This window comes from Papio anubis, chromosome 1 (assembly GCF_008728515.1).
Source record: "Papio anubis isolate 15944 chromosome 1, Panubis1.0, whole genome shotgun sequence".
In the NCBI taxonomy this organism is placed as follows: domain Eukaryota; kingdom Metazoa; phylum Chordata; class Mammalia; order Primates; family Cercopithecidae; genus Papio; species Papio anubis.
In genome coordinates, this window is record NC_044976.1 from 168,846,265 (window position 1) to 168,866,746 (window position 20,482).

Consider the following 20,482-nt stretch of genomic DNA (forward strand, 5'->3'; position numbering starts at 1 on the left):
ATCATTAACTTAAATGTACAAATTTTAAACCATTTTATGAAATTGAATTTAATAATTCATTCGGTGGACAATACATCATGACTAAGTGGGATTTACCCCAGGAATTTACCAGGAATTTAGGATTGGCTTAACATTTAAAAATCAATGCAATGTACTATATTAATAAGCCAAAAAATCAAAAATAAAAAATATGATTATGTCAATAGATGGAAAAGGCATTTGACAAAAGCTAACATCTATTAAGAATTATGAAGTGTTAGATTTTATCCTGCTTGCCAGCAAATAAGTTGGCTTGCCAGTTTCATAGATGCTAGCAAACAACTTTTGGTTTAGAGATAAGGGTTGTATTACTCATAGCATAGTAGGCAACAGGAGATTCATTTTCACATTGGTTCCCATTTCCTCTGAGTCCATGAGGATGGAGGTGGGCTCTGGTAGATGCTGCACAAGTAGTAAGGCTGTATTACAGCTGAGGAACTCTGAGATAGAGAACTAATCTTACAAGGAAGCTGCTAGCAAACCTGCTCAACTTTTGCCTTTAGGGACACATTATCTTTATTATCCTGAGCAGCAAATCAGCCTTCCCTCTGCCTCAAAAAAAGGTGCTATCTCTGTCTTCCAACTCTGTTACTGTATGAACATCCTTGAAAAGATGGTCCAGAGCAAAGCTGGTAATTCCTTGCAGAAGATGTGCAGAAACAGGAGAAACCCATTGGAAGACAATTCTTCCAACAATATCCAGCCTTCTTTCTACACCGAATAGCCATTCCCTCAGCCATTCTGCTCAATATGACCTGACCAACAGGGTTGGTGCCAAATCTGTTTAATTTGTGTCTTTATAATGTTTACAGTAAAAAACCAGTTGACTTTCTTGGATTTTTGTATTGACATTTCCTCTTGGCTCAAAGCATTAATCCCGGGACAGCAAGATATATAAGTGATTTTGCAGACTCCACCTTGTCATGCAAGGAAGAAGAGTAATTCCATCATCTATAACAACTCTGACCCATGAGTTAGGGCTGATTTGAATGACTTTTGGGTCCAACACAGTGTTTCCTTAACATGAAAGTCTATTATGACTGCTCCTAAGGTACATTTCACCTTGTTTTGAGGAGAGAGATAATGCCTGGCTTTCACACAAGAAGTCTAGGGGTGCACATGGTGCCCCTGGAAGCAAGTGTTGCTTACAATTGTTACGGCCCCTAAAATGGTACCAGCTAAGTTTAGGGGTACAAGGTAACAGTGCCTGCAATTTAGGGCTCCCACTTTAGTTAAAATAATTGGGTATAGTCTTTGTTTAAGGAGAGACTACCTGAGTGCTGTCAATCTAGTTTTTCCTATTTGGTCACATCATCAGCCAAATGGAGTTTATCTGTACCATGGAATGACTGAGAGTGGGGTTGTGGAAGACATATGGGGGTGTTTTTTTGCAGAGGTGCAGAAGCTGGGGCCATTCTTGCTGCTTCTGATAGACTTATCGGTAAGGTTAGGGGAATGACAAATTGTCAAAACTGTCTGTTGGAAGATAGCATACCTAGCAGTCAGTTAAATTTAACACATTGACAACAATTTAACACATTGACAACAATTTGGGAGAACTCCACGAGCGTTTTCCTTGGGGCTCCAGGTTGATTTTTAAGACAGTTATTTTTGAAATTTGTTTCTGAATTGAACGATTTTATAGACCCATCGGTATAATGCAGATGTGTTAGTTAATAAATAAATATTTCAAAGCATTTTAACGTTAGCATCCCCTTTCGCTTTGGAGCAGTGTTCTGGTTTAGATGACAAATCATATGATCATTTTTTAAAAGACCTAGTTCATTTATCCATGACATTTTTTTTTTTTTTTTTGGTAACCAGTACAGGTAGTAATGATCTCTCTTACCTCCGAACTTCCAGAACATGTTTTATGTATGCTTCATATGTAATTTATGCATACTATATAGTTTTTGCATTGTATGTGCTTGTCTACTACCAGATTGTGACTTTTTAAGTATTGTGACAATATTAATTTCTGTCCTTGCCAGGGCCTGGTAGCATGCTTGGCACACAAAAGATATTTGGTAAATACCGTTTTAAAACCTTCCCCCCTTCTCAACTTTTTATTTAATATATATTATTGGGGAGTCTGTATTAAGTGATTCTTGGTGTTTACTGTTTGATAATCTTATATACCTCGCAAGAATTTTGTGGCTTGTATGAAGCAGGTAAATATCCTTGTTTTATATATGCATGGCAAAAGTTGAGGCTCAAAGAAATCGTGTTCTTTCTCAAGGTTGTCAGGGGTTGTCCTGTGCAATGCAGGATATCTATCAGCATCCCTGGCCTCTACCAAATAGATGCTAGTAGCATGTCCCCTACCCCCCACACCAGTGAAAATAATGACAATTTAAAAAAAAAAAAAGCCTATCATTGCCAAATGTTCCCTGGGGAGCAAAATCACCCTAGTTGAGAACTGCTGTCCTAGAAGGACATTTGGGAGGGGAGGAGGAGACGTGACTCTGAAGTAGTTGAAAATATACAGTTGGAATTCAGGATAAGGATCAGAACTAAAGATGTATTTGAAAGTTACTCTTAAGTGGTAGTTATTTACTTTCCCAAAAAGTATACAGTAAGAAAAAAATAATAATAATACAGGGCTAAAGACAGAGCTGGAGAAATGGAACAGTTGAGTGAAAAGAGTGGATAGAGGAGCCAGAGATTGAGAGAGAAGGAACCGTCATAGAGTGGTAATTCAATGAAAATAAACTCTTGAAATGCTTTAGATTATAAATATACTCCCACTATAAATAATTAGAATATATTAAAGGAAGTAATGAGATTTGGCTGTGAGCTTTGTTGGTTTTACCATTTTGTTTTGTCATGTCTTGCATTTCCTTTAGTTATTATTTTATTTCATGTTGAAGGAAAAAATGAATTATTCTGTTTACTGAAGAGAATAATTTATTATTTCAGGTTGCCGAGGAGCCCAAGTAGAAGAAATATGGAGTTTAGAGCCTGAGAATTTTGAAAAATTAAAGTAAGTATAATTTTAGTTGTGTTAATAATATATATATTCTTTAGCAAATTTAAAGGATATTCAGATTTGTTTGTTTATTTTACTTGGATTACTCTAGGTTTAATACATTATGTCCTTTAAGTCTGTTCAATCCTGTGAGATAGATATTATTATTCTCTTTTTATAACCAAGAACCTGAGGCTGATAGGTAACTTGCAAGGGAGTCAAACCTAAGTCTCTGTAGTTCCATATCCACAAACTACTGGTTGGCTGATTTTTTTTTTTTTTTTTTTTTTTTTTTTACAAAATTCAGTCATATATAATAGTGTTAGAACATGGAACACATTTAACATAAAAAGCAAGAACAATAGGTCAGTGTACTAAAGCATATTTAATACATAATGTATATTTATAATAATCCAGAACTTGCCTACACACTATCACATTGCCTCTTGGGAAAGTTATATTTAAAGTTCCAAATGTTGATGCCAGAAACAGCTTTTATCCTTCCCCCGTCTTTCTGACCAGAATCACCTCTCTTAACTTCTCCTTACCCCTGACCACCATGCCCTCAAACATTGACCCTGTATCTGCAAATGGAGGGCTAAAAGAATTTTCACTGCTGGGAGACTTGGAGTCTTGGAATGGGGTCATGGAATAATCTTTTAAAAGGGAAAATAGGAACTTAGGGATATGCCAACTGTTGTTAATAGTAAGAAGGAGATAGGTAGTTTTCTTCTTCCTACCTTTCTCCTCCCCGTAAAAAGAGCAATCACTTTAGATGAAATGAGATCATTTGTGGCTAACATCAGGGAAGGTTAATTAAAAGTGCATCATTTGAACTGTCTTTAAAAAGATAGGAGCCAGGCATGGTGGCGTATGCTTGTAGTTGTAGCTACTCAGGAGGTTGAGGCGGGGAGATCACTTGAGCCCAGGATCTCAAGTCCAGCCCCGGCAACATAGTGAGACCCCGTGTCTAAAATAAAATTGAATCAAATAAAAAGGGGGAAGTTTTGGGTTTTGTTTGTTTGTTTGTTTGTTTTAAACTGTCTCACTCTGTCACCTATGTTGGAGTGCAGTGGTGTGATCTCAGCTCACTGCAACCTCTGCCTCCTGGGTTCAAGTGATTTTTCTGCCTCAGCCTCCCAAGTAGCTGGGATTACAGGCACGCTTTGCCACGCCTGGCTAATTTCTTTGTTTTGTTTTGTTTTTGTTTTTTTAGTAGAGATGTGGTTTCACTATGTTGTCCAGGCTGGTCTCAAACTCCTGGCCTCAAGTAATCTGCCCGCCTTAGCCTCCCAAAGTGCTGGAATTACAGGCTTGAGACACCACGCCCAGCCCTGAGGACAGGAAAAGTTTTTTTGTGGGGTGGGAGGCAGTTGTGATAGATAGACTAGAAGGAATTTCAAAGTAGTGATTTAATGTTTTGTACTCAAAAACAGTTTCTTTAGGAAAGTGGATGATTTCATTATGTATGAGATGGTAGCATCAATTCATACTGCAATATGAGGATTTTTCATGAATCCAATAGTATATGAAGGTTACTTCCTATATTTAATATAGAGAATATATGCTATCAGCCATTTATCTATAAACATGTTACATGAACTTTATATATTTTGGAGTTCAGCCAGCTTCTGGTTTTACCATATTCTTATTTTTTAATTGAGGCGATATTGGGTAGAAATGAATAGTCTACAGATTTGAAAGTAAACCTTTCACTATAATTTTATTTTAACTGATATAATTTTAACTTGTATTAGCGTCTTCTAAGGCAACAGTCCAGTGACTATAAATGGCAATAGTGATCTTTTAAAATTTCCCATATTTACTTCATTTGCATTATATTTGTTAAATAACTGACAACATTTTATAGATTAACAATGTATCATGAAAGGAGCAGGGTTGGTCACTAATTTATATTTTGTTTTGTAGGCCAGTTCATGGGTTAATTTTTCTTTTCAAGTGGCAGCCAGGAGAAGAACCAGCAGGCTCTGTGGTTCAGGACTCCCGACTTGACACGATATTTTTTGCTAAGCAGGTATGGTCCTTGGATACTCTGAAAAGTCTCAAGAGCAACCCTTTTTATAAACAAGACTCTAGTTTACTACTATTTGCTCCTCAGACTCTTACACTCTTAAAAATTATTGACATCTCCACTTACACTCTTAAAAATTATTGACATCCCAAAAGAGCTTTTGTTTCTAGGATTATCTATCAATATTTGCCATATTAGACATTAAAACCAAAACATTTTATTAATATTTAGGCCAAGCATGGTGGCTTATAACTGTAATCCCAGCACTTTGGGAGGCCAAGGCAGGAGGATCCCTTGAGCCCAGGAATTTGTTTTTTCTTTTTCTGAGATGGAGTCTTGCTCTGTCGCCCAGGCTCGAGTGCAGTGGTGCAAGGCTCGCTGCAACCTCCACCTCCCAGGTTCAAGCAGTCCTCCTGTCTCAGCCTCCCAAGAAGCTAGGATTACAGGCACACGCCACCACACCAGGCTATTTTGTATTTTTGGAGAGACGGGGTTTCACCATGTTGGCCAGGCTGGTCTCAAACTCCTGATCTCTCAGGTGATCCACCCGCCTTGGCCTCCCAAAGTGCTAGGATTACAGGCGTGAGCCACCGTGCCCGGCCGAGCCCAGGAATTTGGCACCAGCCTGGGAAACATGAAGAGACCCATCTCTGTAAAACAAAAACAAAAAAATAAATTAGCTGGGCATGGTGGTGGCATGCCTGTGGTCCCAGCTACTTGGGAGGCTGAGGTGGGAGGACTGCATGAGCCCAGGATATGGAGGCTGAGTGAGCTATGTTCACACCACTACACTCCAGCCTGGGCAACAGATCTTGACCCTGTCTCAAAAAAAAAAAAGAAAATAAGAACTATGAATAGATTTGAAGTAATAATAAACTTGTTATATGTTAACATAATCACATTTTTTAATGAAAAATAACTATAGTTAGCCAAAAAAGTTAGCTAGAAGATTGCATTGTTTTACATTTTTGCAAATCTTTTAAATGTCTGCCTTAATACCACAGCTGGATCCTGCATGCTTCTTCATTCAATCTGTTGCAGTGTTTTTGTTTTGTTTTGCTTTTGGTTGAAATCAATGAAAAAAGTTCTGTCTCACACATATGTGTAGTTGGAAAAGGAGAAATATTGTATTTTTCAGGTAAATACGATATTCTTTGACAATATGTCAAAACTTTAAAAGTATTGCTTTCTCAAAGGTTAGTTGTACTGTAAAATTTGTACTTTGTTATGGTCAAATCCTTTGGACCCCTTCAAATGGATCTTTTATTCCTGTATGATTTTGTAACATTGTACATTTACTGATTTGTGAATGTCTAAGTGTTGACACATTAGATATGATATTATCAGAGAAGTTAAGTTACCTACGGCAAACCTTTTAAGCTCACAGTGGCAGATCTAAGTTTTACAAAATTCTAATTTTTAAATTTGCACTTGAAAATTCAAATTTTATCAACAACAACAAATACTATTAGGTGTTTGTTCACAAAGCCACAGACTGATTTAACTCATTTTTAAGAAAATATCTGCCAGATATCCTTGTCTGGAAAACCACATTTGTCTCTCATTTGTTCTTTCAAGCAAAAATGATGTTCCAAGGAAAAAAGCTAACAATTTAGCTTACAAATCAATTGCTAAAGTACTTTCTTCAAGATAACTAGCATATTTTGGTATACAGCAGTAGTTCTTTATTTGTACTTCCTATTTCATTCCACAGAATATTAAAGACTTGTACTCCAAGGTCAAAGTTTGATAAAAATAAGTTTTACTGCTTTGTCAAAGACTTTTTTTAGTAAAACTTGCTCTTGTTTTATTTCTTTTTTTTGAAACTCTTATGTATGTCAGTGAAATAGTTTAATGTCATTGCCTAGATTCATGCTAAAATACCAGCAGTTTTACACACTGTTGCTTTTGTGCCAACAGTGCAGATGGAAAAGAAGAGGAAAAGGTTAAAACTATCTTAGAATTACGGTGGAAACCATATTGAGCTCACAAACTCCTTGAAAAGGGTCTTAGGGATTCTTAGAGAGCCATAGATAATACTTTGATTGCATTTGTTTGAAAATTGCACTTGTTTCTGAGACCCAAAAAATTGCTTAGAATAATCTGAATAACCTTTGGAAAGGTGGAAAATAAAACTGCTTATTCTCATTACTGCCCTTGAGATAAAGCCTTTGCTTAAAGTAGCTTGTTTTCCTTTTTCTTTTATTTTATTGCTGCTTTCCATTTTCCCCTGACTTTTTTGAATTGAGCATTCTTAGAGAAGTTAGAACTTCTTGCTTTTACTTTAAGGAAAATAGGGTTTTTTTATAGTGTAGTTAAAAATGTATCATTTGGTTTTTTTTCTGATAGCAGAACTTAACATTACAGAAATACATAGTGATGAACATGAATATCCTTGTAATCCCACACCCATCTCTACTAACCATTTAACAGTTTGACTCATCCATTTAATCAACAAGTAATCATTGAGCACCTACTTTGCTAGGCATTGTTTTAGATGCTACATATATAATAGTTGACAAGAGAGGCATGCTCAACAACTGTAATAATAATAATAGTAATAATACAACAACAGTAGGCAACATTTACTGCTCTTGTTGTGTACCAGATATTGTAATTTAGGTATATTATTTAATCTTTGCAGCAACCCCATGAGGTTGTCTTTATTTCACAAATGAAGAAATTGAGGCCTAGAAAAATTATTTGCCTGAGATCACACAGATAATATTTAGTAGATCTAGAACTCAAATCCCAAGTATAAAACCCAGGTTTGTGATTTTATATGTCATACTTCCTCCCACGTTTTCTATTCATATGTTAACATGTTTTCCTTACAATTTTGTTTGCTAAAATTGGATTATTATGCAAAATATTTTGGGTTTTTTTAACTTAGTAATGAAAGTTTGACTTTGTTTCATTTCAATACACATAATAAATATTAGTTAACATTTATTGAAGGTTTACTAAGTACTTTTATATATTTTAAATTATAAATTTATATAAAAATTTATATTATTATTTATATATTCTATAAATAAATTATTATATATAAATATATTTAACATTTAAAATTATTAATCTGATCCCTTACAACAATTATCTGGTTTTGCAGTTTCCTCATCATTTTACAGATGTAGAAACCAAGTCCTAGAGAACATAAGAAACTTGATCATGTTATGTAGCTAGTCAGTGGCAGACCTAGGGTGCAAACCCAGGCACTGTGGCTCTGAAGTCTGTACTATTAACCTTATCACAGCACTGCCTCCTTTAGTGTTCTTGATATAGATATCCTATAATTTGATTAATCTTTTAGTAGTCAACATTTTGAGTTTCTAATTATTTTCCTAATCTAAATAATCTGGTCGGGCATGGTGGCTCATGTTTGTAATCCTATCATTTTGGAAGGCTGAGATGGGAGGATCACTTGAGTCCAGGAGTTTGAGACCAGGCTGGGCAATATAGGCAACCCTGTCTCTAAAAAAGGTAAAAAGTTAACCAGACTTGGTAGCACACGCCTACCAAGTCTTAGCTAGTCTGGAGACTGTCCAGAGTAGCTTGAGCCCAGGACGTTGAGGCTGCAGTAAGCTATGGTCATGCCATTGCACGCCAGCCTGGAGAGCAGAGCAAGACCTGTCTCAGAAACAAAACAAAAAGTCCAAATAGTCCATTTATATAATATTTTTGTACTTATGTATCATTATATATATAGTAACTATAATTTTAAATCCACAATTGTTTGTGAATTTTAAGATCTAGGTAGTAGAGAAAAGCTAGGGGGCAGATGAGTTTAAAAGTCTGTCAGGTGATTTTTCTCCTTTTTAAAAATGTTATTATTTTTTCAATGTATATAAGTATATATGCCATTATAAAAATTGTAAACATTATAAAATAGATGCTGTAGAAAATAAAAGTGTCTTGTCATCTCTGCTTTAGACATAACTACTGAAAACAATTTATATTTTTACAGATTTTTTTCCCATGTATGTTTGTGTATATTTGTGTTAGGTTATTCTTATATTGCTATAAAGAAATACCAGAGACTGGGTAATTTATAAAGAAAAGGTTTAATTGACCTAGAGTTCTCCAGGCTTTATAGGAAGCCTGGTGGTGGCATCTGGTCAGCTTCTTGGAAGGCCTCAGGAAGCTTTTACTCATGGTGGTAGGCAAAGCAGGAACAGACATCTCACATGGCTGAGCTGGAGCGAGAGAGAAAGAGAGAATGGGGGACACACTTTTAAATGATCAGATTTTGAGCAAGAACTCACTTAACACCAAGGGGATGGCCTAAGCCATTCATAAGGGATCTACCCCCTTGATCCAAACACCTCCCACCAGGCCCTACCTTCAGCATTGGGGATTACATTTCACCATGAGGTTTGGGCAGGGACAAATTTACAAACTGTATCAGTAAATTAATTAATTGTGTTTCTTCCACACTAAACTGTAAACCTGGGAGTTAGGGATTTTGTTTTTATATTCAGTCCTTGGTACATGATAGGTATCCAATAAATGCAGACCAAACTGTTCATCTCTAAGAATATTATTGTTAAAGAGTGCTAGAATTTACTAACACTGGGATACTAATGATGTCTGATTTATGGAGACCTAGCTATTTTTAAGGTATAAGAAGGTACTCTCTACACAAAGAAAAAAATGATAGTAGAGTCTGACTTTATAATTTCTGGAGTCCCTTGATATTTTTTAGTTCTGTGTTACATTTTCCTCTTACAGTGTTTTGTTTGTATTATTCCAGTTGTGTTTATGAAAGTGTCAGATTAGTGATTCCCTGTATCATTGTTGGTACTTTATTTTGCTAATAGTTCACATTAAATTGACAGGTCAGTAATTCCCTCTTAATATCTGTCAGTCTTTTTAGTATATGCCTCCTATAAGCCTATGCTAGGAGAGTTATATATTACATGAATATGTAATAGTTGATTTTAGGTTTCAAGGACTTAACAGTAATAATTTCCAATCCAGGATGTCTGGAGTATTTTCAGAAATCTGAAAAAATTTAATGAAATCATATTTATTTGATAAGGTTATACAGATTAACTGAATGGCATTTATAATGGGATTACCTCAATATAGAGAGGTATTTTGTGCTGATCATATACTCTTAATTCAAGGGGGTTGTGTGTCTGTGTGTCTGTGTATCATTGGTTAATAAAATATTGAGGAAAGAAATATATTCTAGTAATCACAATTTGTATATAAGGATCCAGAAATGAAATTTTGATAACTGTTCTCCCTCCACAAAATATTGTAGTCTTGTTATTTCACTGATGAGAGAGCTGAGGTGTGGTTTACTTGCTTAAAATCATGCTGCAGTAGTACTGAATTTGTGTGACTCCATCTGTTCAGTCTTTCAGAAAAGAATGATTGAATACCTACAATGTGCCAGATACTGTGGTGCTTCGAGAATGAAAAAGTGCCATGATTTCTGCCCTCAAATATGCTTAAAGTTTAGTGGAAGCAACTGATATTAATCAATTAAATATAAAATTACAATGATGCTAAGTGCTGAATGGAGTGAAATGAGAACTATATTACGAAGTTTAGGAACTGTCCACGAAACTACCCTCACTTTGAACACTTAACCGCAGAGTTCGGGATCCTCAGGACCACCTTCACTTCTGACAGCATTGCAGCCTTGTGATGGGGGGGTCCCCAGATCATCCTCAGGTTCTATAATTGGTTAGAAGACTCATAGATGTCACTGAAAGCTGCTATACTCGTGATTATGGCTTACTACAACAAAAGAATGTAGATTTAAATTAGCCAAGTGAAGAGCCACGTGGGGCAGAGTTCAGGAAAGTTCCATGTGCAGAGCTTCCAGTTGTCTTCTCCTAGTAGTGTCACAGACAGTGCTCACTATTCTGGCAATGCTGTGTGACAATATGCAGAGTATTGCCATCCAGGGAACCTCATCTGATTCTTGGTGTCCAAAGTTTTTACTGGGCCTTGGTCACATAGACCTGGTTGGCCACCCATGTGGCTGACCTTAGTCTCCAGCCCCACAGGAGGTTGAGCTGATAATCTTGACCCAATACGGCCCCTCCACCCAAGTCACATTGTTAGACTATCATTGTGGCCCAAAGCTCCCAGGTAAACAAAGACACTCTTAGGCATGACTTTTCAAGGACTTAGAGCTCATCTCGCAGAAACCAAGGGCAAAGCCCTGACCTCTCTTTGGGCAAGGTTAATTTCTTTACTATATTCATAAAAGTGGGACTTCACCTTGTCAGAGAGAAAGCCTCTCTGAGTAAGTGACAGTTCAGCTGAAATCTAAAGGTTAAGTAGGTATTAACTAGGGGAGAGAGGTTCAGGATCATTCCAGATTAATTATAGCTTTATAGCAAAAGTGAATAAGACTAGTAAAAGGTACTGGAAGACCAATGTAGCTGAATTGTGTACAGCAAAGGGGAGATGTCATGTGATATGAAGCAGAACAGGAAATAATGTTAGCCAGGATTAGGTACAGTTAGGCATAGGCATAGAGAAACAATATAAGAAATAGTTTTGTTTTTTTTAAGTAATATTTAAGAGCTGTCAAGGCTCGAGGCACTTTTGTTTTGCTCCTTTGTGTATGTTTTCTGTTCCAAAGGTTATCTCATGGTCCAAGATGATCTCTGGAGCTTCAGCCATTCTTTCTCAATTCTGTATTCAGACAGGAGGAAGGGGAAAGCACACTCCCTTCCCTTTTATAGAATTTGCCCATGTCACATGCATACTTGTCTCTGGCCAAAACTCAGTCATTTGAGTTAGCAGTAGAAGACACTAAGAAAGTTGTCTTCATTCCAGGTGGTCATGAGCCTAGATAAAATTTATATACTCTAGCCTACAGATGCAGACAGAGGTCAGATTTTACAGGGCATTTTAGGCTGTGATTGAGACTTTTGTTTGTATCTTTAGAGTAATAGAAAGTTACTGAAGTGAGTGTCATGAACAGATTTTCATTTAGAAGAGGCCATTTTGGCTCCAGTGTTGGGATTACATTTGAGAAGTAGTGTAGGACATGAGTAGATGTAAGTTAGGAGGCTTTTGCAGAAGCCCATGTGATAGTAAACAAAAAACTGGAAGTAAAGAGAGATGTGAATAGATTTGGATAATATTTAGAGATCAACTATTAGCGCCTTTAATGTGTGATAGATTAGATGTGAGGACAGAGGAGGAAGACATTATGATGATGGCTGTTTTTCTTTTTTCCTAAAAAGTTACTCTTAAGGTACCCAGAATGGGATTATAAGAATCCTTGGTTAATAACACATATATATGATTGGTTTACTCACCATCTCCTTTTATTTATTTGATTATTTTAAGAAACAAAGTAAGTACCTAAGAACCTACCACCAAAATAAACTTATCTATGTGATTTCCTTCTGTCCCACCCATCATTCAATGTACTTCTCATCTTCCCTCTCTCCATCCAGTGTAAGTAACCCTTATGTTGAATTCTGTTTACCATTTCCTTTTTATGTATATTTTTTGTAATCCTGAAAAAGGTGTTTGTAAATAAAATTTTAACTTGATAAAAGTATATAAATTTATATAAATTTATATATAAAGTATATAAATCTATATAAATTTTGGGAGTGTTTTTTGTTTGTTTGTTTTTTGTTTGTTTGTTTGTTTGTTTTTGGAGACAGGATCTTGCTCTGTCACCCAGGCTGGAGTGCAATGGTGTGATCACAGCTCATTGTAGCCTCAACCTCCTTCTTTAGCCTTCTGAGTAGCTGGTATTACGAATGCACACCACTATGCCCTGCTAATTTTTTATATTTTTTGTAGAGACAGAATCTCATTTTGTTACCCAGGCTGGTCTCTAACTCCTAGAATCAAATGATTCTCCCACCTTTGCCCTCACAGAATACTGGGATTACAGATGTGAACCATTATGCCTAGCCTACTTTTTTCACTTAATATTATATTGTTAAGATTCATCTGTAAGTTTATTATGATAGTTAATTTATTTTGCATGCTGTATGATACCAACTGCACTAACATGCTACAGTTTACTTACTCTTCTGTAGTTTGTTCTTTGGGTTTTCAATTTGAGTTACTGTGAATTGTGTTGCTGTAAACATTTTTTGTACATGTGCAAGTTTCTCCTGGTATATACCTAGAAGTAGAATGACTATTTCCTCTAATATGTAAATGTGCAACTTTTGGAGGAAATATCCAAACGTTTTCTGAAGTAGCTGTTCGAATTTGCACTTCCACTAGCAATATGTAAGAGTTGTTACAAAGCCACATATTACAACACGTGGCATTGCTAGGCTTTTAAATTTTTGTCAGCTAATTGGTTCCAAAATGCTACTTCATTTTTGTCTTGGCTTATGTCTCCCTGATCACTAATCATGTTGAAATGCTCTTCATATGCTTAGTGGCCAATATGTATTTCCTCTGTGAAATTCTTGTTTATGTTATTTTTCAGTGGGGTTAATTGAGCTTTTTTTAAAAAAAAAATTTTGTTGATACATAGTAGATGTACATATTTTGGGGATACATGTGATAATTTAATACATTCATATAATTTATAAAGATCAAATTAGTGTAATTGGGATATCAATCCCTTAAATATTTGTCTTTATGCTAGAAACATTCAAATTATCCTCTTATAGCTATTTTGAAATATATGATAGATTATTGTAAACAATGGGCACCCTACTGATTTGTCAAACACTAGGTCTTCTTTCTTCTATCAAACTGTATATTTGTACCCATTAATCAAACTCCCTTCATCCCCTTCACCACCCCACCCTTCCCAGCCTCTGGCAACCATCAGTCTACTTTCTATCCTGAAGATTCGCTGTTTTAGCTTTCACATGTGAGTGAGAACATGAGATATTTGTCTTTCTGTGCTTGGCTTATTTCATTTAACGTAATGACCTCCATTTCCATATTGCTCCAAATAACAGGATTTCATTCTTTTTTATGGCTGAATAATCTCACATTGTGTGTGTGTGTGTATATATGTGTGTGTGTGTGTATATATATGCTACATTTTCTTTATCCATTCATCCATTGATGGACACTTAAGTTGATTATATATTTTGGCTATTACTAATAGTGCCATAATAAAAACATAGGAGTGCAGATATCTCTTTGATATATTTATTTCCCTTCTTTTGGATCTGTATACCTAGTAGTGGATTGCTGGATTATACAGTAGTTCTCTTTTTAGTTTTTAATAACCTCCAGACAGTTTTCCATGGTAGCTGTACTAATTTACATTTCTACCAGTAGTGTTTATGAGAGTTCCTTCCCCTTTCTCCACATCCTCACCACTTAACCTGTCATTCCCTTTTTGTTAAAAGCCATTTTAACTTGGGTGAGATGATAACGTTTTGGTTTTGATTTACATTACTCTGATGATTAATGCTGTTGAGCATTTTTTTATATACCTGCTGGCCATTTGTATGTCTTTTGGGAAATGTCTATTCAGATTTTCTGCCCATTTTTAAATCTGATTTTTTAATATTTTCCTATTGAGTTGCTTGAGCTTCTTATATATCCTGGTTGTTAATCCCTTGTAAAATGGGTAGTTTGCAAATATTTTCTCCTGTTCTGTGGGTTGTCTCTTTACTTTGTTGATTGGTTCCTTTGTTATGCAGAAGCTTCTTAGTTTGATATAATCCTATTCATTTATTTTTGATTTTGTTGTTTGTGTTTTTTTGAGGTCTTACTAAAAATTTTTTGCCCCAACCAATGTCCTGGAAATTTTCCCCAGTGCTTTCTTGTAGTAGTTTCATAGTTTCAAGTCTTATATTTAAGTCTTTAATCCACTTTGATTTGATTTTTGTGTATGGTGGGGTAGTGGGATCTAGTTTGTTTTTTCTGCAATGGTTATCCAGTTTTCCCAGAACCATTTATTGGAGAGGCTACCCTTTCTCTATTGTATATTCTTGGCATCTTTGTTGAAAATGATTTATCTGTAAATGCATGGATTTATATCTGGATTCTCTATTCTGTTCCATTGGTCTATGTGTCTATTTATGCTGCAATCCTGTTGATTTGGTTATTACAGCTTTATAGTCTATTTTGAAGTCAGATAATGTGATTCTTCCAATTTTGTTCTTTTTGCTCAGGATTGCTTTGGCCATCCTGGGTCTTTTGTGTTCCGTATAAATTTTGGAATTGCTTTTTCTGTTTCTGTGAAGAATGCCATTGGTATTTTGATAGGGAGTGCATTGAATCTGTCCATTGCTTTCAGTAGAATTGTCATTTTAACAATATTAATTCTTCCAGTTCATGGGCATGGAATATCCAGTTTTTGGTAAACTCTTCATTAGTACTTTATACTTGTCCTTGTGTAGATCTTGTACTTCTTAGGTTAAATTGATTCCTAGGTATTTTATATTCTTCTTTTTTTTTGAGACATAGTCTCACTCAATCACCCACGCTGGAGTGTAGTGACACAATCTTGGCTCATCTCCACCTCACCTCCCAAGTTCAAGCTATTCTCGTGCCTCAGCCTCCTGAGTAGCTGGGATTACAGGCATGTGCCACATGCCAGGCTAATTTTTGTATTTTTAGTAGAGACAGGATGTTGCCATATTGGCCAGGTTGATCTCAAACTCCTGGCCTCAAGTGATCTGCCTGCCTTGGGCTCCCAAAGTACTGGGATTATAGGCTTGAGCCACTGCACCTGGCCTATTTTATATTCTTTGTAGGTCTTTTAAATAGGATTTTTTTTCTTAATTTCTTTTTCAGATTCACTGTTGGTATATATGATAGCAGCTGATTTTTGTATGCTGACTTTATGTCCTGCAACTTTTTTGTTTTTGAGACAGGGTCTTGCTCTGTCATTCAGGCTGGAGTAAAGTAGCACAGTCATAGCTCACTATAACCGCGTGCTCCTGGGCTCAAGCAATCCTCCTGCCTCAGCCTCCTGAGTAGCTAGGACTACAAGTGTTCACTAGCACACGTGGCTAATTTTTAGAATTTTCTGTAGAGACAGGGTCTCATTATGTTGCCCAACTGGTCTTAAACTCCTAGGCTCAAGCATTCCTCCTGCCTCAGCCTTCCAAAGTGCTGGGATTACAGGTGTGAGCTACTGTGCTTGGTTATATCCTGCAACTTTACTGAACTTTTTTATCAGTTCCAAGAGTTTTTTGGTGGTCTTTAGATTTTTGTAAGATTATGTCAGCTATCAATAGTGCTAATTTGACTTCTTCCTTTCCAGTTTGGATGCCCTTTATTTCCTTCTCTTGCCTGGTTGCTCTAGGCAGGACCTGCAGTATTATGTTGAATAAAATGGTAAAAATGATCATCCTTGTCTTGTTCCTGATCTTAGAGAAAAGACTTCCTTTTTTTTTTTTTTTTTTTTTTTGGTATGATGTTAGCTGTGAATCTGTTTTATATGGCTTTTATTGTATTGAGGTATGTACCTTCCATATCCAGTGTATTGAGGGTTTTTGTCATAAAGGGATGTTAAATTTTATCAAATGCTTTTTCAGCAACTGTTGAAATAATTGGGTAGTTTTTTTCTTGGTATCACATTTCTTGATTAGCATATACTGAAGCATCTTGCGTCCCTGGATGACTCTTACTTAATCATGGTAAATGATCTTTTTAATGTGGTACTATCGAATTTGGTTTGTTACTATTTAATTTGGTTTGTTACTATTTAGTTGAAGATTTTTGCATCTGTTATCATCAGTGATATTGGTCTGTAGTTTTTTTGTTGTGGCCTTGCCTGGTTTTGGTATCAGAATAATGCTGGTTTTGTAGAATGGGTTTGAAAGCATTCCTTCTTCTTCAATTTTTTTGAAGAGTTTGAGTAAAATTAGCATTCATTCTTTAAATGTTGGGTAGAATTTAGTAATGAAGTTGTCAAGTCCTGGGCTTTGCTTTACTTTTAATTATGACTCTGATCTCATTACTTATTAGTTTGTTGATATTTTTTTATCCCTTCCTGGTTCAGTCTTGGTAGGTTGTGTGTGTCTAGGAATTTATCCATTTGTAGGTTTTCCAAATTTTTTTGTATATAGCTGTTCATAATAGTTTCTAATTCTTCTTTGTATTTCTGTGGTCTCAGATGTTATGTGTCCTGTTTTGTTTCTGATTTTATGTATTTGGATCATCTTTCTTTTTTCTTAGCCTGGGTAAAGGTGTGTCAATTTTGTTTACCTTTCCTGAAAATTTTCCATTTCCTTGATCTTAATATTGTTTTTTTTTTAAGTCTCGATTTCATTGATTTCTGCTCTGATCTTTATTATTTCTTTCCTTCTAATAATTTTGGGTTTGGTTTGTTCCTGCTTTTCTAGTTCCTTGGGGTATATAATTAATTGGTTTATTTGGAGTCTTTCTACTTTTTTGATATTTTCGCTATGAATTTCCCTCTTAGTATGCTTTTGCCGTGTCTCACAGATTTTGGTATGCTGTATTTCCATTTTTATTTGTTTCAATGCATTTTTAAAATTTTTTCTTATTTTCTTTATTGGCCTATTCATTATTCAGTAGCATGTTGTTTAATCTCTATCTGTTTGTGTATTTTCCAAGGTTTCTTGTATTGATTCCTAGTTTTATTCCATCGTGGTCTGAAAAGAAACTTGGTATTTTTTTTTTTTTACTATAAATCGTACCATTCAGTGATTTATTGAGACTTGTTTTGTGGACTAACACGGTCTATCCTGGATATATGCTGGATATCCATATGCTGATGAAAATAATGAAAATAATGTGTATTTTGCAGCAGCTGGGTGAAACGTTCTGTAAATGTCAGTTAGGTTTATTTGGTTTAGTTTGTAGTTAAATTCTGATGTTTATTTTTTGGTTTTCTGTCTGCATGATCTGTCAGAGTAGATAGTATTTGCTTTAGATCTATAAACGCTTGCTTTATACACTTGGGAACTCAGGTGTTACATGTATACATATTTATAATAGTTATATTCTCTTGCTAGATTGACCCCTTTATCATTATGTAGTGACCTTCTCTGTTTGTTTTTATAGTCTTTGATTTGTAGTCTGTTTTATCTGATACAAGGATAGGTACTCCTGTTTTTTTTTTGTTTTTTTGTTTTTGTTTTTTTTTTTTTTGGTTTCCAGTTGCACAGAATATCTTCTTCCACCCTTTCCCTTTTGGTCTATATATCTTTATAGGTGAAGTGGACTATTTGTAGGCACCATATTGTGGGGTTTTATATCCTTATGAACTGAGAGACTCTATGCCTTTTAATTGAAGAATTGAGCCCGTTTACATTCAGTGTTATTATTGATAAGTGAGGACTTATTACTGCCATTTTGTTGCTTGTTTTCTGGTTGTTTTGTAATTGGTCTCTTCCTTTCTTACAGTCTTCCTTTGTTGTTAAGAAATTTTCTCAGGTAGTATGTTTTATTTTGTTATTCTTTATTTTTAGTGAATCTATTACAGGTTTTTGCATTGCACTTACCATGAAGCTTACAAAATATATACATATAACATGTTATTATAAAGAGACAACAACTTAGATTATAAAGAGAAGAATAGAAGCAAAGTAAAAAACTCTATGCTTTAACTTTTTACCCCCTATATTTTGACTTTCTGTTTTGTCAATATGCATATTTCTTATATTGTCTGTTTCAGCAATATACAAATAATATTGGTATTATTATTTGTCTTTTGGGCTTTATGCCAGAGTTATGAGTAGACTGCATACCACAGTGACAATATTATTCTGAGTTTGTTTGTATATTTACTTTTACCAGTGGATTTTAGACCTTAAAATGTTTTGGTTTTGCACATTAGTGTTTTTTTCTGTTCAGATTGAAGACCTGCCCTTAGCATTTCTTGTAAGACAGGTCTCATGTCCACTTCTCTCAGCTTTTGTATGGGAAAGACTTTACTTCTTCTTCATATTTGAAGGATAGCTTTGCTGGAGAGAGTATTCTTGAGTGGCCTTTTTTTTTTCTTTTAGAATTTGAAAATTTTATCCCACTCCCTCCTGGCCTATATGGTTTCTGTTGAGAACCCCATTGCTAGATGAATTGAAGCACCTTTATATTTTGTTTGCTTGTTTTTACCTTACTGCCTTTAGGATCCTCTCTTTGTCTTTAACTTTTGAGAGTTTGATTATTATATGACTTGGAGTAGTTTTCTTTGGGTAGTTTTATTTTTTTAGGTTGTTGCCTTTGGCATAAAGACAGGCAATTCACTTTCATCTATTAATATTATATTTAGCCATCCTACTAAACTTTTCTATTATCACTAATAATTTGTTTTTTTTCTTGAGTGGGTGTGTTTTTATCAAAATGACCATATGAGGTATAAATAATGATAGTTTTATTTCCTCCTTTATAATCCTTTTGACTCTAATTTATTTTTCTTGTCTTAGTTCCTGGCTAAGACCCTCCAGTAAAACCACTTGCAACTTAAAAGGGAATGCCTTTTACCAGTTCTCCATTTAGGATGATGTTTACTCCAGCTTTTTTATTTTTAATGTTCTGTTATTAATTAGCGTGTTTATTATGAAAGTATATTAAATTTTTTCAATTCCTTTTTCTGCCTCTATTGAGATGATCTTCTGTATTTTCTTCCTGTTATAGGTTAATGCATTTAATTATGTTTGGATTTTTCTAATATTAAATTATTCTTCCAAACCTGGGATAAGCCCACTTGGTCAGGGTGTATTCTCTTTTTATGTACTGTTGGGTTAAATATAGTAGTATTCTGCTTAGTTTTTGCATTTAAATTTTTGAATGAAATGTATCTTAATTTTTCCTCTTGAGTAATGGCTTTGAGTCGTTTTAGTATTAAGGTTATCCTGGCTTCATGAAATGAGTTGGAATTTTCCCTTATTTTTATTGTCTTGAAGAATTCGTATAAAATTAAGGTGACATATTTCTTCAAAATTTTTGTAGAATTGACCTGTATATCCATGTAGGCCTGGTATTTTCTTTGTGAGAATGTTTTAAAATACTGCTTCAGTTCAATAGTTAAGGGACTATTGTGGTTCTTTATTTCTTCTTCAGTTTGTTCTGGTTAGATGTATTTTTTAAAAAGATTTCTTCATTTCAGCTTAAATTTTCAAAATCATTTCATATGGTGGTTATTAATAGTCTTTTGTTTTTAATCTTATTTTATTTTCAGTTATATTTCTGATTCCTAGATTTCTCACTTGCATGTTTGTGTGATAGTGGTTTTATGTATTATATTAGCCTACCACTCTTTATTATTTCATACTTTTATTAGGGTAGGAACCTGGCTAATCTTGTTTCTCCTTTTTGCCACCTTCAGTCCTTCCTGTAAATTGACTTAAACTGAATCTTTCTGAACCACTGTTTTGATTATTTTATTTCTGTATTCAAAATGTCTTACTCTTTGGGTAAACTCCTAATTCCTCAAGGCCAGTGACTTAACAAGGTAAAGAATAACCCCCACTGTGACTATAACCACACTAGTACAAATGACCAATGTGCTCATTGTCTCTTGAACAACAAGCACATCAAACATCTTAATT

General features: G+C 35.0%; 1 protein-coding gene across 23 annotated transcripts in view; it reads left to right on the top strand.

Annotated features, from left to right (window-relative positions):
• The window catches only part of UCHL5 (ubiquitin C-terminal hydrolase L5), a 53,110-nt gene that overhangs the window by 4,275 nt on the left and 28,353 nt on the right, over positions 1–20,482 (top strand). For 21 of the 23 annotated variants that reach the window (XR_001896684.1, XR_002518144.1, XM_021929196.2 and 18 more), the window contains exons 2-3: positions 2,959–3,022; positions 4,937–5,042. Coding sequence is in view for 21 of the 23 variants with exons in the window: in XM_021929196.2 (XP_021784888.2) it covers positions 2,959–3,022; positions 4,937–5,042 (170 nt within the window). In the remaining 2 variants the exon portion in view is untranslated. Of the gene's footprint in view, positions 1–2,030; positions 2,067–2,958; positions 3,023–4,936; positions 5,043–20,482 lie in introns of all 23 variants that reach the window. The other 2 variants (XM_031657516.1, XM_021929248.2) reach the window with 1 other exon arrangement.